Below are 25297 nucleotides of genomic sequence, written 5' to 3'. Positions count from 1 at the left end.
CAAAAAAACAGGTGTCTTTAAACTAGCCAGACTTCAGATGAGTAATTCAAAACCAACAGTGCTCACCCAAAAGCTTTCTGTATCTACAATTCCTCCCACAATTGAATTTCAGGGACTAGGTAGCATAAAAAAATTTGCAGGGCCATATCACCACATATCTTCCATATACAAACAAAAAACAAGAGTAATTAAATGGGGAGGAGTGAATTTCAACATTTCTTCAGGGTACACAAATAAACACAACTCAAAGCATTCACCCATTAAGTCAAGCTCCTCTGCTGCTTCCCACTGTAACAACCTGTGTACAACATACAGCAGGTGGCCAACAACAGCATTGTAAGCTTCAACCACCACTTAATACTCCTTTGAACAAGCAATACAGAAGGGCCAGAGAGACAAGTGACTATTGCCCCAGTGCTACAACACACTTGCTCATTCTACCGCCCTTCCCCATCCTCCCTGAAGCTCCTGTTTCTGAACACATACACTTACCAGGAATGACTTTGCCAAACTGGAATCAAAACATTTCCCCCCAGCAGCACTGGCTCAACTGAAAACTGCTTGCTCTTCCTCACAGCACAAGAACACACAAGAGGCAGAAACAACCCACCGTCTGTGAGGAATGGAAGATGCCTCTGCACATTAAGCACCAATGCAAAAAAAAGCACCTGGGGATTTGGTGGATGGAGCCCTGGACCACTGGCACCACAGCAATAACAGCATGCACTGATGCCAAGTTCTTACTATGAATTGTGTGCACTTAGCCACACCGCACCACTTTCAAAGGTTTATGCACCTGCAATGGCATACTGTTATTTTTTAAACAAGCATTGTTCTCCACAGCTGTAAAATGGACTACTCGCTTGAAAGCAATCTTAAAGATGGGTCAAACAAGCACCTCAGCCTCAAACTGGGTAGAAATTGTGACAAGCAGTGTACTTAAGAAGGAACTTTACAGCTTGATGATTACATGTGACAATACAGGAGTCCTTTCTTCCAGCAACTGTCATTTGCTTATTCTTTAAAAAGACAGTAAAAGTGACATAATAAAACAAAATGCTTAAAAATTAAACCAAAGCCTTTTTTTTTTTCACTTAGATGTATAGAATGGTAAAGAAAAAATAATGATTTAAATCATTTCCTTAGTAATACAAGTAATATTTAAATAGATTTAATAGTGCTGCTCCAAACCAATGAATTATGAGTTTAAAACCTATTAAAATGTAATGTTTTTTTCCTGAGCTGAGGGAAGAGAGATTTAAATCCACTGAATTTTAATATTTCAGCTTGAGCTGCAGGAGGTAGAGAAAGTCCAAATGAACTATTCCATCAGCACCATTCAAGCATGAACATTTTAATCAGTTTTACTTCCTTGGAGTTCTCCAACACAGTTTACGCTGTCATTCTGAAAGCACTTAACACAGAGGGTGTGAAAAACCACCAAGGCTTGTTATTGCCTTCACAATTGATGGCAAATAATTTTGCAGACTTCCTATCATTAAAATGTCACTGCTAAAAATTGAGGTTCAGCATTTCTTGTGCTAAACTGCATTTTCTTTGAACACCATCACATACCTGTTCTTAAGTTTTTGGTACATTTATCTCTCTGCATGATAAACAGACACACAAGCAGTAGCCTCCATTTCTGCCTTACTACCCAACTGCAGTTGAAAACTGACTACTTTAAATGGGGGAGGGGGGGAGACTTTGATAAAATTCTTATAAAATTACAAGTTAATTCCCTGGTTCCCTTATTAAAACGTAACCACATTCACACAGCATGTTCCGATTATGTAGTATAATGGATTAAAAATAAAACAACAACAACCCAAAAACATTTTAAGAGAGCTAGACGACTCAATTTAATAATACAGGAAATGAAAACATCACTCCTAATCAGATTGTATTACTGATTTAAGGCTACAATTTGTGTGTTGTTCCAACAGTGTGATCTTGAAGATTCTAATTTAAAAACACGGCAGCTATGACACAGGACAAGATTCAACTGGATACATCACACTGCTCCCAATACATCCAGACTGGAAAGGAGCTCTGGATGTGCACTACAAATTGCTCGGAGCAAGAATGCTGTACTGTACCGTCCATGGTGAACACCAGGTGCAGAGACTGGATGCCTGCAGATTTACAGCCCTCCTGAAGCATGCTTATGATACCTAGTTTTGGTTTAGTCTTTCTCCCTGCATCTCTCCTGAAGAAGATAGATGATATTTAACTTGTTTCAGTCCGTCAACAGTTTTAAACTGAACATGACCTGTGAAAGAAGTCATTATAACTGTGTTTCATTCCATTAAACACAACTAGTTTATTGTCAGGAGAACAAGCAGTCTCTCCAGGTTCCAGGCTCACTTCAGTATTTTGCATTTAAACGGCATGGATCAGTGATTAGGTTCATTTACCAATGAAGCTAGAATAATATTGCAAAGTTAAAAGATGCTTCATCAGATTCCATTAAATCAGAGCACATTCAAACAAAAATATATACACGTGAAACACAAAGAGAGACATGATTTGTGCACATTCAATTCTTCTCTTGTGCCATCCTCCATTCTGGCAAAATCCATCTTAAACTCAAACCCAGAATTCTTCCGTTCAAACCAAAGGGGTTTAGCATGAATGAGGTGAACTGAATAGGGTCCCCCCCAAGCACAGTGAAACTTAACCTACAGTTGTACTTCAACAACTCAGATACTGCTTCTGTTTTCATCTGGTACACAGCTCAACGGGTAATTAAAAGACAAGTTTTTAAGAAGACAACAGAACTAGAGATATAGAAAAACCATGGCTCCTAACTATGCTCTTTGTTTTATTTTTATTGGTATTCACTTTAGAAAGCATGGAAAGCATTTTTTTTTTGTCCCATGCTACATTTTCAGACTTCAAATCTAAGTGCAGACATAATATTGTGGGTGTTCATGCAACTAGAACTTAAGCTCTTTTGATAACTTGCTATCCTATTTATTCCATTTTTTAAAATTCATCTCCTAAAAGATTGGATTAGATTACTTCTTTCTAAACCTGATAAACACAAAATTTTCAGTCCGTATTGCTCTAATTTCTCTAAAGCTGCAGAGGGGGCTAAACAGCATTTCCTAACACAAAACAGGAGAGTGAAAAAGTCAATAGAGTGAGGTAAAAGTCTTGTGAGGGAGGTGGGAGCTGTCTAATTTTAATGCACAAAACTAAAATTCAGATATGAAAATCTCAGGCAACAGAATTTCAGCTGACTTGGAGAGATAAAATCAGATAGCAACAAACGAAACAGAAAATTTACTCGTCTGGTGGGGGAAGACCAACAGAAGTTACTGCCAGGTTCCCAGACAAGTGTCTAGTCTGTTTATATTTATTCTGTGTGGTTTAGTGATTCATGAAAGCACAGGATAAGCTTAAATAATGAGTGCAATAGCCAGTGTCCATAACATCACATGTTTTACATCAACTTACTCTTTACTATAAAGCAAATCGCTTTTTGCAGTCTCCCTAATACATACAAAGGTGAATGGCAAAAACGTACACAAGTAGATTCTGAAGTATTCATACACAAAACGGTACGTGCACACACATATACACATATACTACATAAGCACATGCAGCAAACACATATAAAAACTTCTGTAACAAAGAAGCCAACCTTTAGCTACTCACTTTATGCAAAAAATGTTAATAGAAGGCAATATTTTTCGTTAGGTAATGAAAACTAATTGGGAAATTATTTATCTCCCACTCTCCTCACTGGAGCGTAAAAGACGTACAACAAATGTTATTCATGATTCTACAAGACTCGCTCTGATTCACCCCCTTCCTTCTAACAGGCACTTCAGAGGAAAAAAAGGTTACTCTTTTCCATTTATATCTTCTAATTGACTACCAGTGTTTTGTTGTGGTCAGAGGGATACAAAATAGAGTTAGAAACAGCCTATTAAAAACAAGCTACAATCAGACCGCTGCTCTACACTACCATCAGCAATGATCAGAGAGTCCCGATTTCCTTGTTAAAAGACAGAGGCATAATTGAAGCAATATCTTCACTTCAGATTGATTATTTGGCGACCCTTATCCACATCTTCACTCAGCAATTTGAATTTTAATGAAAGTAAATGGAATAATTAGCATTTCAAAGTGTGTTTGATACACTGAATAAAAAAAAGGAAAAGACTTTCATGTATAATCTATACACAAAAGGAAAAGCATTTGGGAGGGTGCAGAAGATGGGAAGTACAGTTGTAGTGTCTTCATTAGAATAACTTAAACAACTGCTTGCACCAGCTGCATAATTATACATGTGAATAATGTGCTATTAAGCAATGACTTCTCACCTTTATTTTATGTAGTGTGAACAGCCACGGTTTTTGTTGTTACGCCTTTCCTCTCCAGTTGTAAAATGTAAACACTGTGGCTGTCTACACCCATAAAATCTCACAGGACTGCTATACCGGGGCTAATACTGCTAGCAACAAAGCTTTTACAAGAAAGGCTCCACACACCTGTATTTCCAGATGACTAGGAGCAGGGCACCTATCAGTACACTGATGATGAGTCCTTTTGCCATCAATTTTGGTTGTTTTGTTGAGGTTTTTTGTTAAAAAGTAACAAGTATTTTTAAATGTAACAATAAAAAGTGTGGTGCATGTTCAGAGTCTTGAGCCACCAGAAAAAGCCATGGGCATCAAGGGACAGGAAAAAACCTCCTAAAGCACAGTGTGTGGTACAAAGGCTACCTGCTACACTGGCTGCAGAAGCAGACTAGCACATGGTATGCAAAGGAAGCCAAGTTACTTTAAAAGGGCAACAAAAAAACCCAGATACTGACCCAGCTTCAGGAAGTGGTACAACACAAACATTAATCACCCCACCAGTCCTCTCAGCACAGTGCAAGCAAAAGTCTGCAGGTGAAAAGAACCTCACTACTACCCACAACTTTTGCCCACTGACAGAAATGAGTTCATACAAGAAAGAAGGAAAAGAAAAGCTATTTACAAACACTATTAGAGCTAAAATGGAAAGACCACATACCCCAATGATTGCGTTCAGTTCTGCCATGGTCACTTGCTTGGCACGCTCCACAGCCTGCACCACTTGTTGCTGGTGCTATAAATGAAGATCAGAAACAGAATAAATTTATTTGTTTTCTAAATTATTACACACAGATTCTTCCTTTTATCTTTTTCCTTTGTTTTTCAAACACATGCAGGGCTTCAAATAACTGTTCTCTTAACAGACAGACACATTCTGTGTCGATCTCCAAGAGTATCAGTTAAGGCGAGGATTTTTTTATGCCATTACTTGCCAGGAATTACATCTTTGCTCCCCAAACAGCTATTTTACAACCTGGCTAAACGAGGAACTGTGTTCCTTTTGTTCTTCAGCACACTGTGCTCTGGAATTTACATGCCAAAATGCAAGCCACTTTCCATACAGCCACGGAAACTTTCTGATTAAAAAAAAAAAAAGAAAAAAGCGCAGCATACTGAAAAAGTATCTATTGGTATCTATTTTCAACAAGCACATGGCACCCACATCACTGAAGGATATACAGATTCTCCTTCTAGGTACATTTCAAAGCAGCTCAACCGTAAGAAAGAAATTTAAAATGCCATTCACAATTCTGTCAAACACGTGAAAGAGAACTGATTATTTCAAGCCCCAACATGTAAATTTCAATAGCTTTAAAAAGTCCATCAAAAACACATGGTCTAATTAACAACACAGTTTACAAGCTTCAGTGGTTACATTATCTCAGTTTGAGTGATACTGCATTCCTGCAGTAAATTCAAAATTGCTGTATGCTGAAAACTGACTGATATTTATTTGAAAACATCAGCTACAAATAAAAGAATGTCCTCATCTTTCAACGAGATCTGTGCCTGTCCAGAGCTCCACTGGTGGCAAATTCGTCTGCACAGGCAGACTCGCAGGATCAGGATCACACAGGCAACAAAGTGGTGCAAGGAGGGGTCAGGGAGAACTGCAAGTAGGTTATGTGATCTGCACTGGGAGCGAGTCATCTTTTGATTTGTAGCCACAGGTTGAACATGGAGGAGCAAGCTCTTGCCTAACTCAGGAGGTGCTGAAACTGTAACAATGAAACATCAGCTCTGTATTGAAACCAGCGTCCAGATGTTCTTTGGCACGAAGTTTAAGGAAAGGGCTGAGAGGGTCTCTTTAAAGCCTCCAGTTTGTCCTCCATGGCTGTGTATATGGACAGAGCAGAGCAGAGGTAGAGAACACCTCCCATACTTCCTTACCAGAGGCAGAGAGCTGCATAAAATAAGGTGGGGACCCAAATCCTCAAGACTTCCTCCAACACAAGAGTCGGTGAAGAGCATCAGAAAGACTCCCCAGGCAGCACCCTGAGCCCTGCTGGGAAAGGGGGCCATAAGTAAGGGCTCTGCTATCTTGGGAGCTTGGCAGTCTCAGTTTTGATGGTTCTTAGTGCAACACACAAACTAAAATGGCATTTTCACTTATAAACTCTCTCTCATAAAAGCCCTCAAGGTAAAAAAAAGCAAATCTAAAAAATCTACCTATAAGAAATGCTGACCTTGACTACAAAAAAATGGATAAATGCAAATAATAGAGGTGGTAATTTAGATACACTCCTGGAAGGAAGAAAATGGTTTTAAGGTTTGTTTGTTTTTAAACAAAGAATTAAATGAAGGAAATGCCAGGAGAGTAAATAACATACTGCTGCACCCAGAATCACAGCAGTCCCGTTCAGTGTTGTAAAGTTACAGTGCTAATGTAAACCAAATCTATCACTTATAAGCAGACAATGTAAAGAACAACAGGCAGGCTGAATATAAGCAAATGTGGTTTTGCCATTAAGAAAATAAAAAATAAAAAAATGCAGTGTTGTATCACCATCACAGATAACCAGTAAAAAGGAAATTATGATACTCAACCTTCAAGTTCTAGACTATGTGTTATCATCTCCAGGTCATCACATGTTAAGGGCAGGTACAGTTTCATTGAATATGTAGCTGAAAGCCTGGTGACACATGGCTCTATGTTGCAACAGGGTGATCATAAAAATTGCACCACTGTTTTCTGGTGTAAAAGCCACACGAAAAAACGGGTCACAGCATTTTTGACCAAGTCATCCAAAAAAACTCACCAAACCCAAATCATTAAAATTATTTTAACAAAAATAAAAATAATCATCTACTGAGAATTTAACAGTCATCTTTGCTTTCCTACTGTTTCCTAGCCAATGCTTTTTGCACTGAGGCAAGGAGAGGGACCTAGCTCTTGATTTGTGTATATGAGCATTCAATTCCAACACCCATTTACTAAAATCCTGTTCCCAGGGCCACAGGCAGAAGAAAAAACTTCTGAGGGACATACAGAAAGCTGGCCTGAAAACATCAAAGTTATTGTAGAAATTACTCCAATTTTCATCTGGGTTTTGGAAAAATAAGTCAACTCAACAAGAGTAGAATGTTTTCCTTTCCTTTACAGCAAACATACAAAGAATGGCTCTCAGGAGTACTTGGGAAAAACACGATTTCATTCCCAGGTGAGGGGAAGAGAAGGTGAAGGGGTAGAGTACCAAAATCTCACTTTAAGATTTCTGCTGGAAAGCACTGTAAGACAGAAATTCCCTAAGCAGCCACACAAGGCATCTTTCATTGATTCTAATAGGTTTCGGATCAAGCCTTCACAGAGTCGAGAAAATCCATGGGCCTTCTAATACTGAACCTAAATTATGTACAGTAGAGACAATTAAAACTCTCCTGTTGCTCGCTGCTTTAACATTGAGTTAATCTTCAGAGGCATAGCATGTGAAGATCCAAAATAGATGGCCTGTAATTAGCCCCTCCATCACTTCCACCTCCTTGCAGCAACGCAGCAGACTCCCCACTCAGCTCCAGGACACCCCACAGCGGGCCTGCCCCACGTGACCCCAAGGGCTACTGCGAGTCACAGGCACGAGCCACACATTCCAATGCATAAAGCCAGAGGAAAGCAGTCACCCTGCAGCAAGGCGGAGGGCTGTGCAGGGTGTGAAGAGCCCAGCGCCTGCCCCAAGCCTTTCTAAACCCCAGGCGGGCACGGGGCTCCACATTACCAACAGCAGCTCCAGTGACGGGTGGAGATCTCTGCAGGCAGAGAAGGAGCCCAACAGGGCTCCTGGGACCCACTGCAACGTGAAACAAAGGGATCCGAGGGGCCCACCGAGCAGGACAGTGGCTGGCGGGTTGCCCAGCCCATGCAGGCACCCAAGGACAGATGGCTCCAGCACCTAGCACATGCTTGCATGCCCTCACTGGCCAGTACACCGGTTACAAGCAGCATTATGTTAAAACCGAGCACCACACACTAGCCTTACACAGCGATTTACAGCCAAGTAAAACCAGCAACAATAAAAAAAGGGTTACCTTTTTTCCCAACCAAATATAGACACAGAGTTGCAGCTTTCACACATATTTAATGCTAGCCTTCCTCTGTGCAGGCAAGCAAATGACAGACCCTTTCCTCCAGTTAGGGGAAAACAGTATTTTGCATTGCATTTAACAGTCCAGAGCAATGAACTCAATACCCTGCCCTGCCTGTCATACAGACTAGTATCGTTTCCTCTTTTTAACTTCTGCCCTGTCTCTTCTCTTCAACCCTTTTTGATTTCTGTAATAAGCAGTGTGTCTGCACTTGCCTTGTGTTGGAAAATCACCTTGTCTCATGATAGGTAGCAGCAACAGAGACCACAAGAACGTAGGCTTTTCCAGCATTACATTGTTTCACCACACTGTCTTGTCACCTAGCCTTGGCTCCTGCACAGGCATTGCAGCACGGTGGAAAATACCTGGGCCTTTTATACCAGGTCAGAGCTCCCCACAGCTCCCATTGACAGGGCAGCTGTGCTAACAGCAACCAAGCAGCTGAAATTCCCCTAGCATAAGAGATGCTGGTGTTTAAAATGCCCAATTCAAGCCTGTCTCCAGCACCAACAATGACACCCAAAGCAAAACTCACTGAACTTGCAGAAGCAAGCGGGCTCTCCTATGTTTTATTCATACTATTTTGTTGGCATATTATTGGTTTAGAAGGAGTACAGACCAGGTCTTGCTTATGAACTGCAGCAGTGCCATTCTGAAAAGCCTGATCTCGAGACAGCATAAATGAAACAAGGCCACACCAAAAACACTGGTGAAAACTAAACAGCAATCACGTATTTACTGTGGATTACAGCACAGGCTTAGAAAACTAAAAGGGCCCAGCAGGGTCACTGCATCCAGGCACTGTAACTCAGACAAGACAAAATAACCACTTTATAAAAACATAACATTATTAGCAAGATATGCATAAACTGGTAATGAGATGCCTTCCTTGGTAGAAGGATTACAGATACCTGACAGCTTCCTTGTATTTACTGCTTCATCTCTAGTCTGCGGCAAGTCTAAAATGGAAGAAAATAATTTTTGACTTCTCAGCCTCCCACATCTCAAACCAACAACTACTTCCTTTTGAACAGCATATAAGGACTCCTGCTCTGCTTCTGTATAACAGACCTCACGCTCTTCATCCAAATTTACTGAACTTTAGAAGCACCTCTAGGGAATATATGTACACAGAAGGGCAAGCACATTATGCCCCATATCTATCTTGTAGAAGGAAAACCATCAACTAATATTAAAGTGTTTGAAAGGAAAAGACTGCATATAGCTCTTCCTTTTTGTATGTTTGGGTTTATGTATGTATGCCAGTACTTGGCATTTGATTGTACTTCTATTTGACCACCTTACTGTGCACATGGAACTAAAGTTCCCTATTAAAGAGCAATCCTTTTAGCTTGTTATTAGCTACTTCACTGGCAGTTGGAAAGGATAGTGCACCTTCCGAAAAAGTTTATTACAGCCTCCTCCAGCCTACGTAATGCTTGTAGTGTGGCATGAAAGTTGACAGAGGCCAATGACGTGAACATTTGTCTGGCTTCTCGAGCAACTTTTGCAGGTTGTGGTGAGCTCTAGGTTGCCACAACTAGATCATTAGCTGTAAATCAGCCAGCTTGTATGCGTCTCATGAATATAAACACAATCAATATTTACTCAAAAGACAGTAACTGCAATACATGAGTATCTCCAGCCACACTGAAAAAAAAAACACTATCCAGCACAGGAGGTCATTCAGCCCTCTATAGCCTAGAGGGTCCCGTGACAGTCACAGGTTGCAGCCAGCCACACACCCCACCTTGATGACACAGGAACCAGCCCCAACTCAAGACACAGGGTTGTGCAAGTCTCACACTGTACTGCAACTGGTAAATTCAATTGAGAAGCATAAATTAGCAGAGGCATGATCTATGCCTTTAGACCCAAAATTAATTGTAACATTTCATGATACAAACATCAATCTATACCAGCTGCAGCAGATCAAAACTAAGTTAAATGAGTGCTAACAACCTCCAAGTATTTACGTACAATGTTGCAGGCGCCCCTTCACCTTACGCAACACAGACTACTTTGAGCACACTAGTGTCTCACAACATCACAGGGAGGCAGAAAATGACTGTTGCAATGCAGGAAGCCTGCAACCGCAGCAGAAATTGAACACATGTTGCCCCTGAAGTCCATCTCATGCCTCAACCACAAAGTCACTCTCTTCTATCAAAATGGGAAGCTCGTATTTCTTGGTGGTGTTTTTTACAGTCTGCCTAACTCAGAGTCAATACAAAAACAAGGTATGACTTGGCTGTATTTAGGCAGGTTAGGAGCTTTATTTTCTGTATATGCTTAGATGATGGACAGCACAGTAAAACTGACTGAAGCCCGGAGAATTTCCGAAATACTTTACTGGATTGTCCCCTGAAACAAAGCAGACACTAGTACACAGTAGGGTGATACATTATAATTGCATCCTTTTCACAAGATCTCTAGTGATTTTGGCCATGATTTTGTACTTCTAAGTGAGTTATTGCAAGCCATTGATTCCTTACAAAGTTAACAAGCAATAAGACAAGTTAACCTGGTGCTATTATGAGGCAATAATGTTGCCATCAGTGCATGTAACCACTGTATTTTGTTCATTTTTCCCTCAGGCACAATACAAAGGAGACTGATCACATTTTTCAGCCACTACTCCACAGTTAGACTGTATGCAAAATGCATAAACAGCAAAAGCATGCTGCAATTCAATTCTCTATTAATCTAGATAATGAAATAAAGAGTTATGCATTAAGACATTCACTTTTAAAAGACACAAATTAGATAGAAACCAAGACTAGCAGAATACTCAAATCTGGAGATCAGTTCTCTTTTGCTTCATCAGCACATGCCAATATAAATTGATTTAAAAAAGTCTTTCTACTAACAGACCTCAAACAGTTACCAATATATTCCTAACACTAATATGAAAACTATCACTATCAGTGGCACTGTCAAGAAAACTATCACCATCCCTGGCACTGTCAAGAGACGTGAAAAGTTTATTGTGCTTCTCCTTTCAACCCCTTTGCTGTCTAGTCCCTCTCTCCCCCCTCTTGCTAGGTGAACTACAAAGCATACTTGCCTCCATTCAAGATGAATGCTCCACTCAATATGCTTCTTTTTGCAAGTGCTCCCTTTTGTTTTTGACAATGCATAAATATGCTAAAGTTGTGAATTTTTTGACACCTCCATCTCCTCTATAGCCCAAAGAGTTTTGACACCATGCAACATGCACAGAGGAGGAGTTGGAAGACTTGGTAAACAAGATGTGCAAATAGGTGAAAAAAGCTTTATGGGCCACAGACTTAGAAAGCAGAAGCTCACTAGCACAGAAGCTGTACAAGAGCCTGTTTGCAGATCTAAACCCGCTTAATTCAAAGCTCTGATCTAAAGCCTAACAAAGTAAATAACTATCATTAAGTACACTGGCACTGGTGCACTTCAGCCCTCAATGGGTGGTACTGTACCCATGACAGAAGTGGACAACATTATTTTGTATATCTAAAATCTGGATCACCTTAGTTGTCTACTTAGATATTTCTTATAACTAATGTATTAGTGACAAGCTACTGCAATGGCTAAGTCCAGAATTACTTTAAAAGTGCTCTCCATGCCTGGCTTGATGGCCAGGAGGTTGTTAAACAGCAATCACGGCCTTTGGCTCATAGTTCACAAGTTTCAGCATGTGAACACCACATGGGCAATTGTCCTCAGTGGAAGAAAAGAATGAACTACAGTGTGCAACGTGCACAGTGCCTTCTCCTTCTAAGGCAGGGACTTAAAATACCAGCTTTCAGAACAATGACTCCAGAAAGATTTAGCTCCAGGGACAGAAAAGCACCATACACAGGGAGCACAGAAAAAGGAGAGAGCCCATGCTCACCTGAGTGGGACGCCATTAACATCAAAGCTCAAAAATCTACAGCCTTTTTTGTCTTTTTCTCAATTCCGTATGAGCATGTAGACAGGGCGGAGGCTGGGATTTCCAAAATCAAAGGCCAAAACCTATCAGTCACTGTGAATCAAACGCATCTTTCTTCAAATGTATTCTAAGCCCATGTAATCCTTTTGCTTGTCTAATTGGCAAGAAACACCTACTCCAAGAAAGCACAAGGGCTGTGTTTGTGGAATCAGAGCCAGCAGAGCAGTGTGACTTATTTGTGTACAGTAATAAGGTCTTGTTTAGCATTTCAGCTGAAAATAGCAGTACCAGTACCAGCAGCAGTATACTGGTACAGAGTTTCTAAACATAGTATCACATACTCTAGAGAAGATGTCTCTGTTGTGGAAATGCTGATGCCATGTCTTCGCCACGATCACAGCCTTGCCTGCCAAGTACTCACCCCTGCCTTTGTTTCAAAATTACGTCATTTTAGTGCTCACTTTAGCATGAGTATGAATCAGCTTTACACCTCGTTTTTGTATGCTGTGCTATTCCTGCACAGCAAATAAAACCCCGTAAACGCATTTTAGATCCATGCAGGACTTGAATTCTGGTCCCCCAGCAATGTAACTTGATCGTTACACATCATTTAGTTTCGACAAATCCATCTTTATAAGCAGAGAGTACAGCGGCACTCATGAACATTGTCAGGCTCTAGTTTTGATAGTGTTTTTCTCATTTCAAACACACACAGATGCACACGCGCGTGCACACACGCAGTGTGTTAGCTGAATGCCAATATTGAGTACACAGCCTCTCATTTGCAGCAGGATGAGCAGCTCTCTTGAAAAACAATGGCATTTTATGAAACAACTGAAAAGGTGGGAGAAAGCATTGCAGTGTACTCTCAGGCATGATGTTTTACAGATGCAACACAGAGGAATACACATTCCAGCTTTGACTGCTCAGCTACTGATTCTACTGAAATGAAACCATGCATTAAATAGATGCATGCCAGCCTGTACCAGCAGACCCCAGTCTCCAGCCCTTTCCTCCAGTGGGGTGGGCAGGGAAAGCTGTTATGCACCTGAGGTCTCCTTTCATGAACCATGTTTTCATTTTACTACACATGTGCCTGTGGCTCCAAGGTTCCCTTGCTAGCTCCTACTAACCCCCCAAATCCCAGTGCCCCTCAAAGTATCTACAATGCTCTCAAGATAATACCAGCAAATCATAATTTGAAGAAAATTAGTACTTAGAGAAATTAGCTCACAGAGGGTTTCAATCTTCTGTCTATATTCCCCAAAATACACAGAAAACATAAAAGGATTTAAGGTAATAAGTAATCTGGAATGCAGAGCTAAAAAAGGCAGAAAAAAAGATGCATTTGTATGCCTACTGTGTTGAACACCACTACTTGCTATACGAAAAGAGAAGTTTCTGCTGAACTTTAATGACCACTGCCAAGAATGCAGCACAAATCATGCCTTTCTAGCATTTTTGCAAGCTGTCCTCTGATTTCAGACCAACAAAGTCATAATTGTGAGAAAAACTGCATTGTACAAGAGAGCAAAATATTTAAACAACTAAAACTTAGCTTAGCACATTACAACATTTTCCATTTCATAAATGTGTTTAAATGATATTATGATGGACTTGGAGAAGATCGTGAAGTTACAGTGAGAACAGACCAGTGCAAAGTCATCTACAAGCACCAAGAGATTCATATGGAAACAGTCTCAACACAAAGCCCCACTTCTGTAACAGATACAACGAGGCAATTGTTTAGATCAGCACCAGTAAGAACTACTACCTACCTCTTGGGACAGGAAAGGAATGACTTGTGCACATATAGCATTCAGCCTCTTGACGATTTCTGCCTGCAAGTCACAAGAAGAAAGAAGTTCAATTATATATACTCTCAGATGCGATTGTCACCAATGAACACAGAAGATATATTTGTATGTTTTTTTTCATCTCTAGTCATCCTCTGGCCAGGACAGATTAGCAAAATAACAGAAGTATTTGGACACCAATCAACAATACTTAGGAAGCTAGTAATTTCTGGCTAAAATATTTTCCATATAAAATAGAGTTCAGAACTGACACAAAGAAAAGTTACATCTGATTATGCAATCGAAGATATTTAAAGAAAAAAAATATGCAGGAGATGTTAACAAAAAAGATAAACAAAACACTGTGTATCGAACTATTCTCTCCTAAGATGCAAGAAGAAGGCTTATTTCAAATTACAGCAATGCCACTGTAAACAAAGGGAACAAATAAACCAGCTACTTCTTTACTAACACTGCATATCATGAGAACATTAGCAACAAAATACACAACTTCACTGATAATTATTCTACCATGTATTTTAGAAAGTCTTGTATCCTATTTATACTGTTATCAAACCTGAGGTTAATGGTTACTTTCATGTTGTAACTGTGATCAGAAATAACTAATGTACAATGCTTTATTTCCATACTGGAGATCAATTCTTATTCTGTGTATTTAATCTGCAAATCTCAATAGAGATGGAGGAGATTTGGAAAGAGAACACAAGAATTACAGCTGCAGAAACAGAATATGTAAAGCCACATACACTTTCTTACAATAAATCATAACTTTCTTATAATAAATTGTAATCAGGAACAGTTCCTTATTATATGGTAGTAGAGAATGCTCTTTCTCTTGCAAAGTCACTATGTATGACAAAGGCATATAAACTTGTGCAATTTAGGCTTCCTTCTTTTAACAGTATCCCTTTCCATCCTTTTTGCTATGCTGTCTTTTACATTGCAAACATGTAAAAAAGAACCTATAAAACAGAAAGGCTCAGAACCAGCAGTAAAAGTCAGAACCACATGTAAAGTAAATACAGGTTCAAGGAATATCACAGTTACACAGCTACATAACCAGAAGACATGGTATGCTAGACGTAAAGGTACATGTGGAAGTCACTATGCCCCCTTGTGCGTGCTGTGACACACTCGAGTTAACACACACTACTTTGCAATACTGTTTCTTCATCCCTCTGAAATCCATCTCAACTCCTGAAGGATATTTATACAACAATTTCTATGTTACTCTGTTCCAGTGTCTTCTCACAGGTCTTCACTATTTATGGAAGTCTTCATCTTGTTAAAGTTATGCCATGTTTTACATTCACCTACTACACCTTTTCTGTTTATTCAGCAGCATAGGTCCCTTACGGGACACTTGAGAATATGTTCTGTTCATCGCAGAGCTAAATTGCCTGCTAATTTCAAAGGTCTATATGTACTATAATATCATATCCCACAACATAAAATTTAAGTACCCCTTTAAATAGACAGTGTTCCCTATATGAGTTGACACGGAGATTTATGAACTGCTTGTTACACAAAGCAGTACAGGGAGCAACAAGATGTATGCATATAAGCTTCAGCCAGAGAGGCTGCACAATCCAAAATGGCACTACTTGAGAAACAATATTTGATTAAGGAATCGCAATATAATGCACAGCTGCAAAGTACCTGTGCTGCAGTAGTTCAAGCACCATTAATTTAGCTATTTCCCAATTTTGGGTCCCAGCCACATTGTTATTTCTTTTCTAAAGGAATCTCTTCAGTGCCTTAAAACCAAAGAGAAAACTACATGTCCTGCTCTTCAACACTCTTCCATATGAAAACTCCAAAGTGCTGCTGTCCTGATTTCAGCTGAAGCCCCTCTGACCCGCTATACAACACACATAGGTGCCTCAGTAAAATAAGGCACATGATGCTTTCCTCTGCCACAAAACAACTCCTGCTACACGTCTTTAAAATGCCTGTCACAACCTCTCCCACCTTCTGCGCAGCTTCTGGGGGGAGCCTTTGCCGAGCTCAGAAGAAGACCATTCTTCCACCACAGTTATGTCAACTGGATGCCTCCACTGCACCACTTAGGAACTGAGAATAAAACTGGCTCAAAGTGCAGTGCAGGAGCTCAGTGTGTAATTTTAGAAGATATGTAGATTCATAGATTTTTTTATCTGACCTCCTCGCAGGCTATAAAACCTCACCAGCCTCTCCATGAAAACCTAAATTCTAGTTCAGCTAGAATATAGCTTAGTCAACAAAAATATTTTTATTCAATTCACTTTGAGGCATTTCTCTCAATTAAGGTACTCAAACCCAGCTATTTCAAGCTATTTCAGCTATGATGTTTTTCTTTTGATCACTTCCCTTCCCACTTCCCAACAGAAGAAGTATGTCTCTCTTCTACTGCTCTTCAGGCCAAAAAGTGGTTGCAACATATTTGCTCAGTATTTAAACAAAAATTGACCTCCAGCAGATTCTAAGCCTGGAAAATGTTAAGTTAAAAACCATCTTCCAAAAAGCTGTAAATAACTGAAAACAGGTGACTGAATATGAACAGTTACACAACTGTAATAAACCTCTGGATATCGATCCCACTGGAGTGCAGAACAGCAAGTCTTTTCATGCTGTACACAAGAAAGTGAGCTGATGGACACAGCATCCAGCTCAGCCTACAGAGAAGAAACAGAGCTCACCCATAGCGTCAAGAGATGCCAGGATGTTCCCCAGCAGTATTTCTCAGCTAGGCAAAGCTACACCAGCTACAACAAAGCTGAGAAGCCCTTGCTAAACTGAAGCAGGTGTTTACACTATTCCCTTATTAAAACGGTCTTCACTTCCTCTAACAACGAGCATCCCCAGTTCTGTGGCTGTGTGTACGGTTATGTTTTATCACTTTCAGTGCTTGGGCAGCAAGTAAAAAGCCCAGCTGCACAGCAGTGGACTGCAGAGGCTCAGCATGACTGAGACATGGACTGTCTACCTTTGAGGACCACAGGCAGCAGGAAGGCATGAAGGAAAACAGTGGGTACAGGCACAAATGATAGAAAGGACATTTCAAGTTCTGCACCAAAAAAATTTTAAACCACACATTTTCACCTAGTAAATACAGAGTACCCTCTCCATCAACACTGCAACTGTTTCCGTAATTAACTGTACAGGATAAAACCACAGCAACAGTGCGGCTTGATTGTTTACCACAAAGCACACAAGAGTAGGGAAGCTATCTAAAGGGGGGTTCTTGGCACTGCCACCCTAAAACGTGAAGGGGTAGGTACCAATGTCTTAGGTTAGCATCTCAGTAGACCTACTCCTATTGCCATTGGAGGGGGCCTCGAAACTCCTTCTTCACATAAGGTATGAAGTCAAACACAAAATAAAACACAAGTCTGCTTTACATTTCTATGTTCCTACAGATTTTTAAAACCCTATGTTTAAGAAACAGCTCAGGATCTTCTCTTTTCTCTTAGACATCAGGTCAATGGGTTTTTCATGATCAACCTAATTGGCAGGAGAAAGGAAAAGTATGATTTCATAAAATCAGGCAGCCAATTCCTCTCACACAGAAAGCCAAAGTTGCCTCGGAAACACGGTTGCTTCTGCGGTCATCTAATTTTGACTCTTTTGTCCCAGGGGACCAGGCTTTAGAGAGGCATCATTTATTTACAGGCCTTTCCACTAGGCTTCAGTTATCGGTCAACAATACTGTGGACACACACACTTCTAACAGCCTATGTTTTGAAACCAAGTCTAATCTGATGGCTCAGCGCCCAAACTCCTTTTCCAGCATAGCCATTAAAGGATGTAGGTTATTGCTGTTGTCACCATTGATATTTGTCATTGTAATGTAATTAGGGCCTTAAAATGATGCATTACAGCCCTTGGCACAGCTTCTATTAAAATCTTTTCTTCTGCTCACTGAACTGCAACCTGCTTTCTGATGACTAACAGACAGACAGCTTTAGGGTGAGGAACAGATTCATCAAAGAAGTATTTTTCAGCTCTGGAAACAAACTAAATAAATAAATAAATAAATAGCAGAGGGCAACCTAAGAAGAAAAGCATAAGGAAAGGAGGTAGGGGGTGTGGCGGGGAGAGCACACAGCGCATCTGAATTTCATCTGACTACTTGAAATTCTGATTGCATCTGATGAATCTTTCTTAGGACAATATATTCCCAGCCTGTGAATCACATGGTTAATCAGGGTTCTAATCTGCTATCCATCAGCCTATGCCAGCACTGTAACTTCCAATCAAATTTATAGGTTATGTGGGTCACGCATCCCTGAACAACTACATTCAGGGATATCCCATTTAAACCGGCACAGATTCTGAAATGCTGTTGTTAGGGTTACTGAATGTTGTAATACTATTCAAAGCTTTATGAAAGCTCCTGATAAACAGCTGCTAAATTATTGCCTGTGGGTAGAGCGTGATGCTCTGAAATAGCATTAATGGTCCAATAAAAGGGTGATTGTTCATGCCAAAATACAAAAAGTATAGCTTTTGCTGCCATAGTCTGTCAAATATGTTAACAAACACCGACACTTCTATTACTCCTTTTCCTAAACACAAAAGATACTTGGTTTTGCGTAAAAACACACCAGCATGGAATCAGAAAAGATGAGGCAGAGGCAGGCAGTGAAGGCTCAGGCCATAATCTTTTTACTTATCTAATGCAAGCTTGTATTGTTCACATCCTTTGGAAGACTCCTACAAAGGACGCTATTTTAACAGGTTTGAGTTCTTTCAAAGCCTTTACGTGGCATCTTTTTTAAAAAGAGAGAATGATTAAATAGTTATTAACTACAACATTAATAACTTTTTCATTTTATTATGTGTATAAAGCAAAAATAATAAAATCACTGTGCCAGAATCTCATCCAACGAAGAACTTGTGTCAGTTAACAGTTCCTCAGCACTACTGCAGGGATACAACAGCTTAGGTCCCCAATTCAGCAAACAAAATCTTTTTGACCAAAGCCAATGGTTAAATGATACTTAATTGTCTAAATACGCCTACAAACCTTACCCTTAAGTTCCTAAGTGCCTACAAGGCATTCTGACAAATTGTGGGCAGGGCTACACCTCAGGTACCACAAGGTAGCTCAGCCTCTGAAGAGGGCTCAACAAAGCTGGTCCTTGGGGTACAACTACAGTCCTGCAGCAACCAGCAGTATGCAGAGGGGAGCATGTGACAGACCATTAGACTCCTAAATCCCTTTGAGGGTGGCAACATAGGGGTTTAATTCAATTTACCCTTGCCTCACGCAGCTGAAATAGGACATAAACACACGGTAAAATACGGAAAGGTGTTTAAGTGCCTTGATAAGTATTTTAGCATATGTCCAAATTCCTCACACAGATGGGAACTAGAAGAGAAATAAGAGTCAGAGAAACTCTAGAAACACCAACATTCAGAAATTTTCTAGTATGTAGAGAGTTCAGAATCAATTTGTTGCTTAAAAATCTGAATTTGCATTCTTTTTTGGTGGAAAAAAGAGAAATGGGATCTTATTTATAGCATATAAACTTCAGGAAAATATTTCCACTATATTTCACAAAGTTCCATAGTTATTACAATTACAAAAAATTGCTGGTAAAGAATTACCACTGGAGGCTGTAGGTCTGTCAGTGGAGTGGAAACAAAACTACTATATATGTATTGTTGAAATAAAACAGAATAATAAAACACTATTGGGAAACCCATTTCAGCAGTCAGTAGGAAAAAGAATATATGCAATTACAATTTCAGAAAAATAATCTGAAACAACTGTTATTTCAGGTTTAATTTGTTCTACATAATGCAGCCTGTGCCAAAAAGATCAATCTAGTTTATTAAGTGCTTACCAAGAGCACATGCACACACCCATAATATCTAAACAAGCATTTCACAAATTAGTGAGAACAGAAAACATTATTACACTGTATGAGACATATCACGATTCTGAATAAAGCAAGCAAAAAACTAAGATTAGTATTTCACAGAAAATTAACTCTTCTTTCATAAAGAAGAATGTGTTTTGTTTTAATCACAGACTCTTGTCTGGAAGTGCTTACTCCAGTTCTACAGAACTGCAGGAATTACTGCAAGCCCTGAATATAAAATTTCTCTTCAGCCCTAAAGGAATGGTGTTTGAAAACTGAGCCACAAAGAGACTAGTCTTGTAGTCAAAGACAGTGAAGGGAAATGTCCTCTGGTGAGAAGAAGGCTAAACAGAAAACTTCCTCACTAACCCAATGGCTCAAGTTCAGGAGATTTAAGCTGAGCAATGCATGTGCTTGTATGACTTGAACACAAGTGGGACTACCAGACTCTGCCGAATAATCACAGGTACATTCTCCACTTCATTTTTCTATCGACCTTCTTCCCAAACATCGCAGCTAAGCTCATGAAGTACTATAAATTTGATACTTACCCTTTGTAAGTTAATTTAGGTGCTTGTTTTGCAGAAAATACTGCAGTCAGCAACGTAAGCAATAAATCGCAGTGGCAGATTTTTCAAAATCAATTTCCTAATGTACATCCCAACCCATGGGCTGCTGAAGTGCACTGATAAGACATGGCTTTTATTTAATGTCTCAAGAACCATGTGGAGCTCAACTCAGCAAGTAAGGATACATATTGAATCATTCATGATTAAGACAATAAAAAGCAATTCAAGTAAGGTGACATATAAACATACTTTAAACCCGTCACTTGAGGAAGTTGATGTTTTTTGTTAATATTGACTTCTACCATCAAGTAGGGGAACAGAAATGCACAGCCTAGAGATCACCATAGTCCTCCAGTTGTTCAGGCTGCCACCACATAGCAAGCTGCATCCTGCCCTGCCCTGCCACAAGCACCTGCAGAGCATCCAGAAGAAAGGCTGCAAGCGGAACTTGAAATGGCAGAGACTGGCTTCAATTTCCCTTCCTGAAAGGCTGCAGGAAAAACTTGCTGAAAAAGCAGATAGAAATGAGTAAGGGGACACTGCCACAGGAGGTGCTGTTTCCATCAGTAGAGTTTTGAAGTCCTCTGTAAGGTACTATCTCTTCACCTACCAGCAATCCTCAGCATTTCACAGCAACACTTGTTTTGTGAAATACGGCCTCATAGCATAGGGCAGAACAGTTTCCACCACTCTCCACCAACTGAAGGAATCTGATTTCATAGTTCAAAAAAACCCAACCCCCCCCCCCCTTGTTTTTAAGCTTATAAACCTGTAGCATTGCAGTAAGGCAGCTGCAGCTCCAAGTTCAGTTTCTTGCATCTGTCCCCTAGCTGCAATTAGGTCATACAAAACACAGCAGCACATGCACAACCACCAGTCTCATACTACTCAATTCCTGCCCTCACACACCTCTCCAAAGAGTCTGACCATAGTTCTTCTGCGCCTGCTGGAAATGACACAAGCTGGTCTGAGCCTACCCTTGCAACTAAATGCATACAGTGATTGTAGTGCACAGTTTTAATTTAATTGGATGCAGAAAGTCCCCTATTTATTTACATCACAAGTTCGTACTTTGTTTCTCAGGGGTAGGAGGAAAAATAGTCTGAACAAAGTACTGCAGATCAGTAGTTCCAATATGTGCATCATGAAAAACCACAAAAAAAAACCCAAAAAACAGTAAGAGATAGTCGAAGTCAGCTCTCAGTAGGTTTATGTTTAACTTCATTTATTTAACTGTATTTAACTTCCTTGGAAAAATATTAATGAGGCAGCATTCAGGAAATGAAAACCTCTAGCAGGTGAATCTAAAAGAAACCATGCTTTTAAAATTTACAAATATAGTGCTTAGGAAAGGGGGTTCTGACACTTTTTTAAAATGTTACCACAAAATAAATGCTAAAATAATTTTCCCTCTACAAAACAGAGCTGTCAGTGTCCACTTCTGATCCCCACTAGCTCTTACCTTTCATTTACAAATACACACAAAGAAAGACTCAAAAGTAGCTGTAGGCACCCATTACCCTAGATCCACTCTGTATTTTGGCTACAGTGCTTACTCTGGAGCAGTATGCTCCAAATGTTGATCACTGAGCATCTGATACGCTATCATGGCTGAAAACTGCAAAGATTGTGTCAGATTTCCAGTTACATCTACAAAGTTGTACTTTCAGTCTTGAAGCTTGCAGAAAACCCTGCAACCAATGGTAACATGTAAGAGTCTGACAAAAAAGTAGGAAGAAAATTCAGTTTCTCCAGCCACTGTTGCATTGTTCCAGGTTTTAATGAACTACATAAAGCTGATCAATAAACTTACAAAAGCAGCAATCAGAACTCCCCCTTAAAAACAGGAATTGCAGCATGACTGCCTAACTATTTATTTTCTTCCAGATTCATGTGGAGGCCAGGAATCAGCCCTTCTGTATCAGGAACAAGGTTACTTCTTCTCTTCTACCTCTGGTTTCCTTTGCTTTCCTGCCTCAGTCTTCCAGGTCACCAAAGGTGGAGCCCCTAATAGCCTGTCTGATTCATTGATAATCACACTTGATTATGTTTGCTTCCAGAAAAGATAAATACTAGGAATCAGCACACTGATCTATTCAGTGGACTTCTAAGGTCTGGTTACAAGAATTCTTACAGTGTTTGAAAACTTGTTAATATTTCACCTTCAATCTCTCACCTGTTCTTCCTACCCATCAATTTCATGCCACTTGGTGAATACCTATCAATTAGATTAAGAAATCCAGCAAAAAAAACTGGTATTTAAGGGAAAAGTAGTCTCCACAAAGGAAACAACACTTTTAACTCCTTTTCCACTGTGACAACCTGTTGTACTATAAAAATGAATAATACTTAGATGCAATTTCCACAGATTAAGGTAACAGGTTACTGTATTTGACATAAGACAAAATCCCTGTTCCTTTTAAGCCAGTACACAGAAGTGTGATATTAACAACACCCCAAAAGAGATGAAAGAATAGTGCAGTGGATTTTACAGTAATACTTCAATTTTGGACCCTTGCAATGACACAAATTCAAATAAGGCATGTTAGTTCCACTTGGTTTAAAAATTGAGATGGTATGACACCTGTTAATTCTTTCTGAAGATAAATAAATGTTTCATAGTCCTTAGTGGTATTAATCTAGCCCCAGTTTCTGGAATAAAGTGATCATCTAAGAATCAGATTGCATTTAAGACACCTTTCTCCCTTTCCCACCTAAAGAGCTCTTTTTTTTTTTTTTTCTAATCAAAACTCAACATGTAAAAATTCTTTAAAATACTAATGCTGTTTAACTAGGGCACGTTTTCTTTTAGTCTGAATTTAAATGCAAATTTCAACTTCAGGTGCTGACTCATGATTTCCTCATGCTTTGAGATGGCAAAAATCCACATTCCTACTGAAGCACTAGCCCTGAACTTCCACACTGCAGCACCCTAGGAGGAACCATCACCAGCCTTGTCACTCAGGGCTTACACCATACCACATACAATGACACAGCCAGTCAGGATCCCCATTCCTTTTCTCTGGAGCAGGTTGCCCTGAGAGTAAGAGAGGCAGTACAGCGGAGCTGGCACACTGAACGCATTCATCCAACAAGACTGGAAGTTCCAGCATTTCACACATCTCTCCTGCCACTCAGATAATCCTGATTAATATTCATATTTTTTAAGTAAAACACTTGCTGTGATGACTAGCTCAATGGAAAGGGATTCTTGATGCAGCAGAATGCTGCTTTCCTGACAGCAACAGCAAAAAAAAAAAGTCTGTAAATCTGACTCCTATTGAGGAGAAAATATTGACATGAATTGTCATTGCTCATAATTTCAACCATCGTGGATCGTAACTATTTCTGCTGAAAATAACTATTAGGATTTCAGGATTTCTGCAGCTGGGGTTTCTTGCTATTTTTCCGCAAAGTGAAGGAGGACAAGGAAAGAAGAGGTGATTTCAACCTCCAACATGAACATCTAACAAGTGGTAGCTTCACTAGTAAAGTACATCTAAAATAATCAGGCAGAAAAATATTCTCTTTTTAGCCTTCCTAAGAAGACACATTTGCAAAGCAAATGCTAGGGCATTTGTAAGACATGAGTGCTTAACATGTTCAGGACATGTCCAAGACAGCTGGATACACTAATTACATCTTGACGTTCAATTCATTTGAATGGCATTCCCGCATTAAAACTTCTGCCAGGACAGACTTGGAGTCAAGCAACACTAAATGGCATTTATCTTTAAATTACATCATCATTATTGAAGCTTTCAAATATCCTTCATTAAAGAGGGATTCCAACATAAAATACATTTTTAAAAAACATGGTTTAAGAACATGCCATAAAAACAGAACAGGAGGCATGGAGCAAAGGAGAACTCTCCGGTTGGGAAACGCACATTTCATGAAACCTTTTCTAGTACTGTAACTCCCTGTGAGATCACACTTTGTTTGGAGAGGTACTATGAACTGCATTAATTTCAGACAAATGCTCAAGATGCACCATATGTTAAGCGCACTTTGCATCATACTGCACCTACAGACTTTTAATAAAAACATCTAGAATGTGGAAGTATGTCAACTGAAAGCAAATGAAAGGGGTAAACAACTCTGTAGATTAACCATTCAATAATAACAACACCACATTTCTCCTTAAATGTGTTCTTACCATAAAAGGCATCAAACAGGATTCCTTCATGGAGTTGGTCCAATTTCACATCCATGACCCCCCTATAAAGATGACTGAGCCAGAAATATGGATTATGCACCCACCAATTATGTTGAATCTGCTCTTGAGATAGAGAGAAGGCTTTTGCTGTAGCTTCACATGCACTTTAAATTGGCATAAAAACAGGCACTGAAGAGGCTCCCCCCTAATCCAGCTACTCCTGCTCACACCCCCCTCATACTGCTAGCATTTTTGTGGCTATGTGGTGAACTAAGCAATAAACCTAACTAATCTAGTTAAAACCCAGCCCCACCCTCCAAAATTATCTTTTTTTTAAATACAAGCCTCATCCCAGAACCCATTTTACCACAGGGTTAACACAAATGTGGGATTCTCCCTTTCATTATCAATATCTTCTGCTCTCTTGAAGTGCACAGAAAACTTTACAGTCCCAGACACACAAAATCTCTACGCTGAGATTTTTTGTGAACACTCCTTCGAGTCAGAACACAAGAGCACTGCTAAGAGATCAAACCACCCAGC

At 39.8% G+C, this 25297-nt stretch overlaps 1 protein-coding gene across 6 annotated transcripts in view; it reads right to left on the bottom strand.

The window, feature by feature from the left end:
- The window catches only part of LOC308056778 (transducin-like enhancer protein 4), a 97024-nt gene that overhangs the window by 50818 nt on the left and 20909 nt on the right, over positions 1-25297 (bottom strand). For 3 of the 6 annotated variants that reach the window (XM_080372610.1, XM_080372611.1, XM_080372615.1), the window contains exons 5-6: positions 14139-14201; positions 5032-5106 (exon numbers count right to left, since the gene is read on the bottom strand). In XM_080372610.1, coding sequence (XP_080228736.1) covers positions 5032-5106; positions 14139-14201 — 138 coding nt within the window. Of the gene's footprint in view, positions 1-5031; positions 5107-6263; positions 6376-14138; positions 14202-25297 lie in introns of all 6 variants that reach the window. The other 3 variants (XM_080372613.1, XM_080372614.1, XM_080372612.1) reach the window with 2 other exon arrangements.

Source organism: Falco punctatus, assembly GCF_963210335.1.
Source record: "Falco punctatus genome assembly, chromosome: Z".
NCBI lineage: Eukaryota > Metazoa > Chordata > Aves > Falconiformes > Falconidae > Falco > Falco punctatus.
This window is presented reverse-complemented; position numbering and strand designations above follow the sequence as displayed.